The following is a 13,986-nucleotide window of genomic DNA, read 5'->3' on the forward strand; positions in this document are numbered from 1 at the left end:
CAGAGATTCTGCTTCCCAGGTGCTGGGATTAAAAGTGTGTGCCAGGATAACACTCAACTGAAAAGCATCTTAAAAACAATAAAAATTTTGGGGGCTAGGGAGATGGCTCAATAGGTTACAACACTGACAACCAAGCCTTTTGACCTGAGTTCTATCCCAAGGAGACACATTGTGGACGGAGAGAACTGACTCTAGAAAACTGAATTCTGCCCTCTACACATAAGATATGGCATATGATAGGGCAAACAGAATAAATTTTAAAAAGTAATAATAAGGGGGGACTGGGGACTGCTCAGTGGGTAAGAGCACCCGACTGCTTTTCCGAAGGTCCAGAGTTCAAATCCCAGCAACCATATGGTGGCTCACAACCATCTGTAACGAGATCTGACTCTGTCTTCTGGAGTGTCTGAAGACAGCTACAGTGTACTTACATATAATAAATAAATGAATCTTAAAAAAAAAAAGTGAAAAAGTAAGAATTAAAAAAAAAAGTAATAATAAAATGGAGTAATAATACACTGAATGCTAGCATCTCAGAGGCAGTCAGGTTTATCTCTAAGTTCCAAGCCAGTTGAGTTCCTAGACATCCAAGGAAACATAGTCTCAAAAACAAAACAAAAGTAACAATTTGTTTGCAAACACCGATTATCCCAGCACTTGAGAAACAAAGGTAGGAAGATCTCTGTAAACTTAGGCCACTTTGGTCTACACAGCAGTTCAAACTAGCCAGGACTACACAGTAAACTTGTTTCAAAAATATGTGGCTAAAGATGGCTCAATAGTTAAGAGCACTGATAATTAATTCTTCCAGAGGACCTGGGTTCAATTACCACATAATGGTTCACAATTGTCTGTAACTCCAGTTCCAAGAGATCTGACACCATCGTAAAGATGCGCATGCGGGCAAAACACCATCACACATACAATAAAAAAATAAATCATCTAAAATTAAAAGATATAAATAATAAAAATATTTTTTAAAGATAGAAAGCAACTGAGGAAGCTGACTTCTGGCCTCTACAGGTACATGCACTGGGGTGCATGCTGCCTGTATTTGCCCTACCTCACACATGTGCGCGCACACATATATATAGACACACACACAAACTGAGAGACAGAGAGAGAGAGACAGAGTGACAGAGAGAATAATTAGCACATGTGTTATGGGATACTACCCCAAACCAATACCACTCAAATGGGCCAAAAATCCCAGTAATTATACGAAAATTATACCAATAAGTCAAATTCTTTTGGTTCTACAAGACAGTTCCAGCTGGGTGGTGGTGGTGCATGCCTTTAATCCCAGCACTTGGGAGGCAGAGGCAGGCGGATTTCTGAGTTCGAGGCCAGGACAGCCTGGTCTACAAGAGTGAGTTCCAGGACAGCCAGGGCTATACAGAGAAACCCTGTCTCGAAAGAAAAAAAAAAAAAAAAAGACAGTTCCCTGAACAAGGACCTATAGGAAATAAAACTGATCACACCTAAAGAACCCAAGGATAACCCTTCAGGAAGAGAGAAGAGACACAAAAGAAATGGAGACAAGAAAGGATTCCCCAAAGGAGCAGATCTGTTCATTTAACACACTTTCTGTTAGGCAAATAACCTATCCCAAGTGCCATTGTTGCAGAAACAATGATCATTCAGGGAAGGGGTGTTCATTAAAAGAACTGGCCAGAAGGAAAACAAAAATAACTATTCTAATCAACAAGACTACTTAACAGCCTTCTCAGTTCTAAGAACTTACACCACTCCTAGAAAGTACCCTTCCTTCAGATGCGAATTAATATTAAACATTAATAAGTGAAATGGTGGGGCTGGTGAGATGGCTCAGTGGGTAAGAGTACCCGACTGCTCTTCCAAAGGTCCGGAGTTCAAATCCCAACAACCACATGGTGTCTCACAACCATCTGTAACGAGATCTGACTCCCTCTTGCCCTCTTCTGGTGCATCTGGAGACAGCTACAGTGTACTTAAATATAATAATAAATAAATCTTGAAAAAAAAATAAGTGAAATGGTTGGTATCACTGTGGCCCAATCACTGCTCTATTTTCACACTGAATTTTTGATGTTGGGATAAACAAGACATCATGCACAGTATAGATGTATACTTGAGATGACCACGTGCTATGACCTACTACTTTCAAGTAACATAGTTACTCCAGCAAACCTACCAAAGAGAAAAAGTATGCCTGACTTAGCCAGGAGCTAGTGCTATAGAGAAATCTACCACTGAAGAGGGAAGCACCAAAGAACATGCTATCACTTAATACCAGCCAAGTACCCTTCATAAAGGTCAGATGAGGTCAGAGACTTTAAACAAGAAAATGGATACTAGCTCTTGTGTATTGTTATGTAATTACATTTGAAACCTGTGTGTAGCTAATGAAGTACAAGACACAGGACACAACATTAATTCAAAGAACAGCGAGAGAGAGGAAAAAAAACAAAAACAAAAACAAGCTGCAGAAGTGACTGACTTCACGGTTTACTTATCTGAACTCTGGGGTTTAGCACTATGATACAGGCCCAAAATTCTACCCCTCCTCCACAGTGCCCAGAACAAGCTGAGAGACATCAGGAGTTGAGCACAACAATGGAATGAAAGAAAAAAGCAAGGGAGGGTGTCAACCGCTGAGGCTCAGTTAAAAGAGAATGTTAAGAAGGCTGGATGTGTGGCTCAGTGGCAGAGAGCCTGCTTAGCATGTCCATCTTCAGGTTCCAGCCCAATGTGTGGGGGCAAAGGGAAGGGGAGGGGGAGGGGGAGGGGGAGGGGGGAGGGGGAGGGAAGGGAAGGGAAGGGAAGGGAAGGGAAGGGAAGGGAAGGGAAGGGAAGGGAAGGGAAGGGAAGGGAAGGGAAGGGAAGGGAAGGGAAGGGAAGGGAAGGGAAGGGAAGGGAAGGGAAGGGGCTACAAACAGTGTCAAAAGCCACACATAGGTGAACATATCTTAAAATGTTTCATATCTTTCTTACTTTTATTGTTTTTTGAAACAGGCTTTCCTGGCTGTCCTGGAATTCACTCTGTACACTAGGCTGGCCTCAAACTCACGCTTCTGCCTCCTAAATCCTGGGATTAAAGGAATACACCATCACAGCACTTCCTGTTTTATAGCTTTCTTCCCAGAAACTCCGAGCACTTCACAGAACACTAAGACCAGTTTAATCACCATCACAATACCATCTTCCCTCCAAACCAAAATAACACATTTATCACCAGGTATAGTGGCACATGCCTTTAATTCCAGCACTCAGGAGGCAGAGGCTCTATGGTTTTGAAGGAAATTTAAAGACCCATCCTAGGGGGAAAAAAAGAAGATAGAAAAGATAAAAAGGAAGAAGTAGCCAAGCAGTTGTGGCACACGCCTTTAATCCCAGCACTTGGGAGGCAGAGGCAGGCGGATTTCTGAGGCCAGGACAGCCTGGTCTACAGAGTGAGTTCCAGGACAGCCAGGGCTACACAGAGAAACCCTGTCTTGAAAAAACAAAACCAAAAACCAACAACAAAAGAAAGAAGTAGGGGTTGATAACCAAGTATCTGTTTACCAGATTTCTGTTGGGCATGTACAGTAACAGGGAGCAACTTCAACTTCCTTCAGAAGCTGGGTGGGTGCATGACTTTAATCCCAGCACTGGGGAAGTAGAAAGACAGGCAGAATCAAGGCTAGCTTGGTCTACGGGACTTGAAACACCAAGATTGTCAGGAGCTAAAGGCCAACCTAGACTACACAAAGTTATAGTTTGGCATCAACTACAATGAGATTCTGTCTTTTTGCCCTGCCTGAAGTGGCCAGGAGGTGGTAGCGCACACCTTTAATCCTAGCTTTTAGGAGGCAGAGGCAGACAAATCTGAGTTTGATATACAGAGCTAGTTCCAGGAAAGCCAGGTCTTTGCAAACAAAACCCGTCTTAAAAAAAAAAACAAATAAATGGAGGGAGGGGGGATAACATAACTCAAGACACTCATTCTCCAGAATCCCTCCAAATCTCAAGCATATAACATCAGTTCAGTTTGAGAACAATAGAAATAGTGAAGATGTCAACCTTCAAAAGCTTCAGTCAGCCGGGCAGTGGTGGCAAACACCTTTAATCCCAGCGCTCGGGAGGCAGAGGCAGGCGGATTTCGGAGTCTGGTCTACAGAGTGAGTTCCAGGACAGCCAGGACTATACAGAGAAACCCTGTCTCTGTATAGTTTGACTGGAACAAACAAAAAGTTCCAGTCAAAGAAGATTATTTAGAAGCAAGTTTGCAGTGAAAAGAGAAAGAAATCCACACAATTCACAGACATACCAAGCAAGTATGGACCTGCAGCTTCTACCTGGTACAAAACTAACTTGTGAAGTATGGAGGGTTGCTTTGAGTTAACCCATGGTATTAGCCATACTTAGAAAGTCCCTCCTAGAAGCCAGGAATCAATCATCTAGCCTGAAATTCCCATGCTACCAAAGTAATCTTACTAAGGGCAAGTGAGAGACATGATTCATAATGCCTTTTGAAAATGTGTTCCAGATTTGAAATGCAGTAGTAGAGCTGGCATGGCCAGTAGGAGGCAGCAGGTCCAGCTATCTACACACACTACGTTTTGACTCTTCATGGACAGATGGCTTTCGACCCTCTGCTGCTACAACTCTCACTCTGGATCCTTAACACCCATGGAAGTCCACCTTTAGACTCTGTTATCAAGGCCTATACTACCCAAGTTGGATTTTACACTTTCCTGTGTTCCAGAAAATGAAGCAAAGCTGAAGTTACAAGGCAAGCCAAATACCAAACCAAAATGGAGTGTCCTTCATGGATGAGAGACCAACCCTTCTGTAACTGTAGGAGATTCCTAACTCTCTGAAGCTCCCAGTGGTATAAAGGGAGATAAAAAAAAAAAAAAAAAAATGGGGGTGGGGCCAGGAAACTAGGAAGCCTTTCTTTTTAAAAGGCTGGAAAAAAACAGAAAGGTGAGCTTTACCAAAGCTCCTTTACAAAAGGACATCCTCCACTTCAAGACCCCAAGATGCGTCATGGATTTCCCCTTGTGCAACTGTCCTCCTCATCCCTCTATAGAGAAGGAGGATTCTGACTCTTCAAAAGGTAGAAAGCAGGAAGTTTTAAAAAGGATCTTCTGTAGACCAACAATATACAACTGTGTGGATGACAGCTACAAGTTGTAGGTCAGCCCCAGGGACACAGTACGTGTTTTACATTACATACATTAATATGTTGAAAACCCACAAATTTCTAAATCATTTCTTAAACTTGTTTGTTTTGTTTTGGTTGAGACTGGAGAGAAGCTTAGTAGGTAAGAGCACTGACTGCTCTTCCAGAGGACCCAGGTTCAATTCCTAGCACTCACATGGTGGCTTGAAGCTTTCTGTAACTCCAACCTCAGAGGATCCTTTCTCTTCTGGCCTCTAAGGGCACGAGGTACAGATTTGTATGCAGACAAAACATAGATACACATAAAAATAAATAGTAATTTTTAAAAAATTGTTTTGTTTCTATTTTTGAGACAGGGTCTTTCATAGTCCTGGCTGGCTTAGGTCTTACTATGTATGTGTAGCCCCGGTTGTCCTTGAATTCAAATGAGATCCACCTGCCTCTACTCCAGAGTGCTGGAATTAAAGGTGTTCACTACCCCACCCATCTCTAAATAACTAATCTAAGTCATTTATCTCAGGTCCACTCAAATGCTATCTCAACATACTATCTCTATTCCTCTCTTAAATTGAAGAAGCCATTCCTTAGCATGACCCTGTGCAAGCCTCCCTGGACTTCATTTCTTAGACCCTGTGACATACTGTATCACTTGGCCACTAAGAAGAGGGCAGGTGCTTTTGAAACTTAATTTTTATTAATTTATTTTGTATTAGCTGGACATGGTGGAACCCTTAAGAACAACTACTTGGAAGGCAGAGTCCAGCCTGTTCTACAGAGTGAGTTCCAAGAAAACCAGGGCTAAATAGAGAAAGCCTGTCTCAGAAAATAATAACAACTTTGTGTGTGTCTATGTGTGTGTGTAATATATGTATGCCACGGAACACATGTGGGGGTCAGAGGAAAACTTGAAGGGGTTGGTTCTCTCCTCCTAATCATGTTGGTTCAAGGGATAAAATTCAAGTCTTCACAGTTGGCAGCAAACTCCTTTACCCACTGAGGAATCTCACCCACCAAGAGAGCAAGTATTTTTGTGTTACACATATAGCTGTATCTCCATGAGCTAGTACCCTGCCAAGCACATAGATGCTTTATAATGTAATAATTCCTATATGTCAATAGGAATTATTGAGTCGCACGCTTTTAGTCCCATTGCATTCAGGAAGCAGAGGCAAGTGGATCTATAGGAGTTCAAGGCCAGTCTGGGACAAGATCCAGGACAGACAGGGCTATACAGAGAAACTCTTGTCTCAAAAGACTCAAAATAAAATATAGGGTGATGGGATGGCTCAGTGGGTTAGTTTTAGCCATGAAACCTAAAAACCTAGGTTGAGATTCCCCAGCACACACATAAAGCCACCAGATATTTCAAACAATGTAAGAAGCTACACTCCAGCTTGTCCTGATCTCCATATATGAAACACATACCTAATGAAAAAATAAAGATCTTTTGAGCCAAGAACCCTTAGACATGCACTGTAGACTTTCAGCCTTCAATACAGATAATTAAAACGTCCACAAAACTGTGACAAGACAACAGCAACACAGATTTTGGAGTAAAAGCCCTGAACCTAGGTAGGAATCCTGTGCAAACAACCAGCCTCCCCAAAATTTCAATCCCCACACATCTGTAAAATGAGGTTAACAGCTACATAGTAGTTATGGCAGCAAAGTATAATGAGACAGTATTTTTTAGATTTATTTATTTATTTCATGTATATTTGTATACACTGCCAATGTCATGTCTTTAGACACAGCCGAAGTGGGCATCGGATCCCCATTACAGATGGCCAGAGTTGTTAGAGATACCCTGTCTCGAAAAAACCAGTAAGAGAGAATTTGATTGAAGTCTAATACCCACCCTGACAGCACTTGTTCCTATACACAAACAGAATCTATCCCCTAAACACAGCTGATACAACTAAACTATGTTTAAATTTCAGCAAGTTTTATTACTTATATTAATTATAATTCATGGCTCATTCTCTTGATGAGAGGACTAGAAACAGGACTACAAAGGGGAGAATACAAAGCTCTCTATATACTGGCCCTACACCATCCTGCTGAGTGAGGTACTTCAGCAACACACAACCACAAACAGAAAGAAGACACAAGGGCTGGAGAGATGACTCAGTGGTTAAGAGCACTGACTGCTCTTCCGAAGGTCCTGAGTTCAAATCCCAGCAACCACATGATGGCTCACAACCATCCTTAACGAGATCTGACTCCCTCTTCTGGAGTGTCTGAAGACAGCTACAGTGTACTTACATATAATAAATAAATAAATCTTAAAAAAAAAAAAAAAAAAAGAAAGAAGACACAAGGCAGGGAAGATTAAAGCTAAAAGAGCAAGACTCTCTGGGCAGTAAGTAGTAGCACAAGCCTTTAATCCCAGCACCCAACTTAAATTTTGCTGTTATGAATCACAATGTAAATATTTGTGTTTTCTAATATTAGGCAACTTCTATGAAAAGTTTGTTCAACAGCCCCCCTTCCAAGATTGAAAACTGCTGCTCTATAAAGTTATGAAAAATTGTCTTCCACTGCCTCCCTTCAACCTGAAGCAAGTACTTAAAGAGGTCAATTATCTTAGTTTCAAATCAGGGTAAAACTTAACTAACTTAATCCACTACAATATTAAGTACAAAATATTTGGCTTTAGCTAAATCATATATAAATGGATTCTATTATCAGCAAATGTGGCCAAACAGGGCCAAATATGAGATGCTTTGGTGATTAGATGGCTCATCCCTATAAATCAAACGACTAGGGACAATTAGGTAGGATAGAAAGCTTGCTTAGTTACTTATTCACAAACCCTAGCTGCAAAGTAGGACTAAGGGAGGGGGGAGGGAGGGGCTGGGGTTGTACCTCAAATGCCTAGCATGTGTTAAAACCCTGGGTTGTCCTAATATATTAAAAAAAACAAAAACAAAAACCCCTAACAATGTAGTAAGTGTTCAGTGATAACCAACTACTAAAGGCAGTGTCTTTAATCTATTACTGTCCAACTACACATGGCCTCTTCAGAAAATTAAAAGCAAATCTATGTATGGCAAACATATCAGGAATATAGGAATTTCTAAATATGTCAACAGAAGATTTTTACTCAAATGTCAGGATACAATTTTAGAGTTACCAGCTTCCCAATGACTGAGTTATTTTAATTATTTTAGCTGTATTTTGCTAAAAATTAAGCTTTATATACTATTCATGTGTTGTTTTGAAAACCAGGGATGAAAATTATGGCAACTTTGGGTATCCTAGCAAGTGTTCAACCCTGAGCTACAACCCTATCATAAACTAAGAACCTGGAGCCACTGAAAACATTATTATTGTACCCTCAGGTTTTTGTTCTGATTATTTTAGAACCTTTATTTAAGGGCAGCAATACATGAAGAGTGTTCAAGCTTATCTTAAAATGAAAAGCAAAAAAGTAGGGCATGGTGGCACACACCTCTGATCCCAGCACTCAGGAGACAGAAAGATCTCCAGGAGTTGGAGGCCAGCCTGGTCTACGTTGTTCCAGGCCAGCCAGAGCTACATAATGAGACTCTGTGTGGTAGAAGTCGTCTCCAAGAAAAAGAAAAGGGCTGGAAAAGACTGTTCAGTGATACAGTGCCTGTCTGGCAAGTGTGAACACAGAATTCAACCCCCAGCACCACATACACCAGAGTCAAGTATGCGGACTCTTCTGAAGAATGATCAGTTTAAGGTTAGTTAACAGAGCACAAAAATATTTTTACATACAAAAATAAAAACATCACCACTTAGGGACCTGTAAGTGGGAAGTCTTGCCCTCTTACAGAACAGCATCAAGAATCTTAGAGCCTTTCACCTGAGAGATTGCTTTGCTTGGGATAAAAACAAATCCTTAAGGATTCCTGCTTTGTCAATGTTCTATAAATCCAAAGATTCAGCCTGGGAAAGAAGAGTAAAATGAGATCTTTCCCACAACTGAAAACTGGTGTCCTAAGGGAATGATATCTAGTTTTAACTATTTGGTAATCAATATTCTTCATTTCTAGCTTTTCAAGTGTAATTAGGACTTTCCATGTGTCTAGCAGGTACATTCAGCTCATTACTGGTATATTTTTACTTTAAGACAAGGTCAGCTGGGCGGTGGTGGCGCACGCCTTTAATCCCAGCACTCCGGAGGCAGAGGCAGGCGGATTTCTGAGTTTGAGGCCAGCCTGGTCTACAGCATGAGTTCCAGGACAGCCAGGGCTACACAGAGAAACCCTGTCTTGAAAAACCAAAAAATAAATAAATAAATAAATAAATAAATAAGGTCTAAACTAACACTGTTCTGTAAGACCTAACCCATAAACTAGTTGACGCTTTTTCAAATCACCAAAGAAAAAACAAAAACAAATTTAGTTAGCATCTTTGGGGAATTCTACATTGTTGATGGATCAAAGTCAAGTTTCTTAGAGAATGAGAATTTTAGATATATTTCATCTAATCAGAACCCTAAATAAAATACAGGAAATACAGAAGGGGAAAACCACTATCATGTTCCACATTTATTGATCATCTCCATAGGGAAAGGGAGGAAGGGCTGGTAGTATTTAAGGTATGTACATGTTGGAATCAGGATATTAATGTGCTGAATGTTGTTTCAAGTAACACACACTTTAAGGAACAAAGTGCATCTTCCAAGAAACACATAGGAGAGATGGCTCCCTGTGAAGGAAACTACTGCCAAGTCTGACCACCCAAGTTTGATTCCTGGGGCTCTCACCACCCAAATGAATTCCCTCAAACTGTCCTCTGACCTCCACAAGCACTCCCTGACACATGTACACCCACACAGCATAATTTTTTCTTAACCACTAGAATTAAGAGACACCATGTCAAGTAGACCTGATTATTCACCGTGTAAAGGACAATAACAGCTTACATTTCCGAGAGGAATTAGGCCAACAAACACTGAGAACCTGAAGTTTACTATTTAAAGATAGAAATTAGAGGTTAACTTTAAATATGTTGAGTATAATTAAGACAAAATGAGTCTCCTCTACCTTTTTATCAACAAAATGGGAATACAAGGACTTGGGAAAGTGCCATTTCTCCAACACTGGCGTTTTCAAATGTACTCAATTTGTAATCCGCACATCAATTTACTTCCTCTTGAAAGAAAATGGATTGGGACAGGTTTTTATCAGCACCCAAGACAGCAATTGTCACAAGCACCAACACACACACACACACACTCTGCAGCCATTTTGAACAGCAGGATTTAATTAGACTACTCAAGATTTCAAACTAACTAAAAGGAAACACAGGACATCAGAATCATTAATCATCATCTCTTCCCCTTTAAGATTCCTCAAATCGTTAATCTTTGTAGTCTGATTTCATTACAAAATTTCATTACAAAAATGGTCCTTACACTCAAGTTCAAACTTTGTAAATAAACGCTTTGAGTTGCGTTTAATTGTCAAGTTTCATTTTCCTAAAACCTGGAGAAGCCCACGACCTGGAAAATCCTACCAACTTTTTCACTTTGTTTTAAAGTCCCTCCAAAAGCCATCGAATGGCCCCAACTTCAGTCCACGTTCCTCTTCACTTTCCTAACCTACCCCTTGTGATCGGTTTAGATTTCCAATTTCGTTAACTTTGCAACACAAGTAAATTCCCACGCTTCATTCATAGAAGCAAGTGATATTTCTGCAAACACAACGGACTTAAAAAAATAAAGGCGAGCGAAGACCTCAAGAGTCAACAAATTAAAATCAAGATGGGGGGGGGGGGGTGAAGAGGCAACCACAACGGTGAGACTTCCCAAATACCCAAATAAATTACTTTAATTTTGATTATTTCAATTGTAAAGGCAGTCACAAAACTGAAAACAGTAACTGACCAACAACAGTTTCGTGTACCTTTGTCCCAAGGAAGAAAAATAAAGGTGATTAAGTCCCTACAGACAGGAAAGAAAGCAACTCAACCTGCCAACCAATCAGTATTTCACAATTCCTTCCAAAAATAAAAGCCAGGATGCTGCTTCGGACCATCTTATACATTCCGTTTCCCACACTCCCGCCACCGTCCTTGTCATTAGGACCCTCGGATTTTAGTCCAGTTATCACAAAGCCTCGGGTCTTGAAAGCACCTTCGGCCTGGCCAGAAAGCCATTCCTTTCCTCCTCGCTCGCCCGGGGGAATAATGGTGGCGAAATCAACTCGAAGAGAGAGCTCCCGGAATACGGACGGCTGCGCCTTCCTCCGTAGAGGAGCTGTTTTAAAAGGGAGGGGGGCCCCAAACTTTCCCTCCACAGTCTCGGCGTCCCGAGCGACGGTGAGCGACGGGCGGTCCCACAAGGAGAACGCCCCAAGCCCAGGCCCCATCTGCGCCCACCCGAAGTTGACTCGAAGCGCCCGAGAGTTACGGGCCTCCGCAAGTCCGCCAAGTGCGACCCTGGCGAGCGTCTCCCGAGCAACGCCGCCCCTGCCCGAGGCCGCTCCCGCCCCGCCGCTGTGGCCCCCGGCGCGTGAGCCCGCATCCCGTCCGGGTCCCCGCCTGAGCAGCTGCTCGCCGCCTCCGAGGCTCCGGCGGGGAGCGCGCGCGCACTCTCGCCCTCAGGCCGGCCGAGAAGTCCCGGGAGAGCCCCGGGGTCCCGCGCCGACAAAAGCAGGCTCGACCCCCGGCGGCGTGAGCGCGCGGGGCCACGGGGAGCCCGTGCCGGCCGCCAGCCTCGTGCCCGCCGCCGAGCCCCCTCGCCGCCCGCGCTCCGCGCCAAGTCGGCGGCCCGCGACTCCCCGCAGAGAAGCGCGGAGAAAGGGCGCAGCGCCGGCTACTCACCTCGATCTCGAAGTCGGGCAGGCGGAACGCCGTGCGAAAGAGCGAGCAGAAGTGCGCGATGGCCGGGACTTCCCACCAGGAGCGGAGCTCGCCCAGCCCGGCCGCGCCGCCTTCCTCCGGGCACATCTCCCCGCCGCGCTCGCTCACTCACTCGCTCTCGCTCGCTCGCTCGGACTCCGGCCGCCGGCAGCGCCTCTCACTCAGCGCGCGGCGGCTCCCGCCGCTCGGCGTGAGCTCAAGCGGAGGCGCGCCGGGCGGGGGGCGGCGGGCCGACTCGCTCAAGCGGCCGCTGCTCGGGCAGCCGGCGGGGGCCGCGCGCTCGCCCCGTCCCGCCGCGGCCGTGCGGCCGCCCCCAATCCCATACAATATAATCCACTCAGCGCTGAGGAAAACAGATGGGGCTGGGGGTGGGGAGGGGGCCCGGCAGAAGCCTGGGGGAGGGGCCGCCCACGAGGAGGGGGCGGGGCCGGCGCGCACCACAACAACAACCCCGCCCCCACCCCTGCGCGGACAGCTGCACCGAGGGCGGGGGAGGGGGAGCGGGCGGGCCGCGCCCGGGGAGGGGCCGCGCGTGACGCGGAGGGGGCCGCGCGCAGCCCGCGGGCGGCCGGGCGGGTGGGAGCCGCGCTCTGCCGTGCAGGTGTTTGGGGCCGGGGAGTTCGGCGACTTTGGTGACGGAAGACAATAAGGGTCTCTCCCACCCCCACGTGGCCTCAGTGGTCGAGTCCTTTTAAAGGGCCCGCGGGGTGGTGCTCTCACTGGGGACTCGCTCCGGGAGTGCGCACGTGTGGGATTTCAGTTATTACTGCTGTGGAGGGTGGCGCGGGACAGCGAGTGGGACGTCCACGCTGGAAACCGGAGGCCCGGGGAAACGACGCGCTTTCCACCTGTTCTTTAGCGCTTTTTTATTTTTATTATTATTACTATTATTAGCCCATCTGAGAACGGGACTTAAGGGAGCGCTAAAGTGCCTCGCTTCTCCCAGGGAAGGTGGTGGGGCTGGTTCGGCTGGAACCGAGTAGGATGGAGGGGTAGAGTGTGGCGGGAAGGGTGGAGTAGGGGGGAGGCACCAATCAGCAGCCTAGCGGGAAGAGCAATTTCCCCCACCCCAGGGAACGGACACGTGCAGCCGCCCTGGAGGAGACTGGCTTTGAGCCCTCTGACTGCCCTCGCCAGAGCGGAGCGCCGCTGCTGCGGGCGCCACTGCTCACAATGTGGCTTGGAGGCTGGGGGGATGGGGAAGAGCCTGGAGACTCTAAGGACGTGTGTCCGGGTGGGGGTGGAGACCTGCCCGGGCTGCGGGAATACGCTCCGACAGGAGGGTGCTGGGGCTTTAGAAATGTTAACGGCTATTTAGGACGGTGGAATTCTGTCTAAACCGGAAGGGGAAAAAAATCACCTCCGAAACAGCCCAGAAGTTTGGAAGAACTAAGTTGTAGTGTCTTCTATTTGTATTGGTCATTTGCGCTTGAGCAGTTCTACTCCTCAAGTCTCAGAGTCCTAGCTGCTTCTTTAGTCCACCTCGCCAGAAACACCGCCCCTTAGGTGCACTCAAATTCGGCTGTTTAGATAGGCACAACCCTGGAAAGAATAATAGCGAGCGAGTTTGTGAGATAGATGTGTAAGTGGGAGGCCTGGCTCGTTCCTCCTCCCTCACCTATTCTAATTACTTTAATAACTAACCTCTTGTGTCTTTGTAAGGCAGCACTTAAAAACACTAAAATCCTTAAGCTATATCCAAGTGTGCCTTTTGTGAGCCAACTAACCTTAAGATACTTCATCTTCCCTCGCACTGCCCTGTAGGTGAGAGTTAGCAACCCCTACACGCTATCTATCCCATTTTTATTTTTAAAATTTGTTTTTTAATGTTTTCAAAACGCAGCTACTCAGTAGATACCTCATGAATGGGGGTGGAGGGATACGGGAGGGCTCCGTGGAACTTTTTTGTGACTCTGTAGCCCAGGCTGGAGCCTCCGTGTTTGACTTTCCCTGAACTGCTGTGCTCTTCATGTATCACACCGTTTTCCTTTAAAAAGGGT

The 13,986-nt window shown here is 45.2% G+C and overlaps 1 protein-coding gene across 4 annotated transcripts in view; it reads right to left on the bottom strand.

Moving 5' to 3' along the window:
- Cecr2 (CECR2 histone acetyl-lysine reader) overlaps window positions 1-12,334 on the bottom strand; it is a 103,538-nt gene extending 91,204 nt beyond the window's left edge. For all 4 annotated transcript variants that reach the window (XM_085840010.1, XM_085840009.1, XM_085840008.1 and 1 more), the window contains exon 1: window positions 11,948-12,334. In XM_085840010.1, coding sequence (XP_085696136.1) covers window positions 11,948-12,073 — 126 coding nt within the window. In that variant the 5' untranslated portion in view covers window positions 12,074-12,334. The remainder of the gene's footprint in view (window positions 1-11,947) is intronic.
- Between the last annotated feature and the right edge of the window lie 1,652 nt (window positions 12,335-13,986).

The sequence above is a fragment of the Mus caroli genome, unplaced genomic scaffold (assembly GCF_978045245.1).
Source record: "Mus caroli unplaced genomic scaffold, Mus_caroli_1 scaffold_7, whole genome shotgun sequence".
In the NCBI taxonomy this organism is placed as follows: domain Eukaryota; kingdom Metazoa; phylum Chordata; class Mammalia; order Rodentia; family Muridae; genus Mus; species Mus caroli.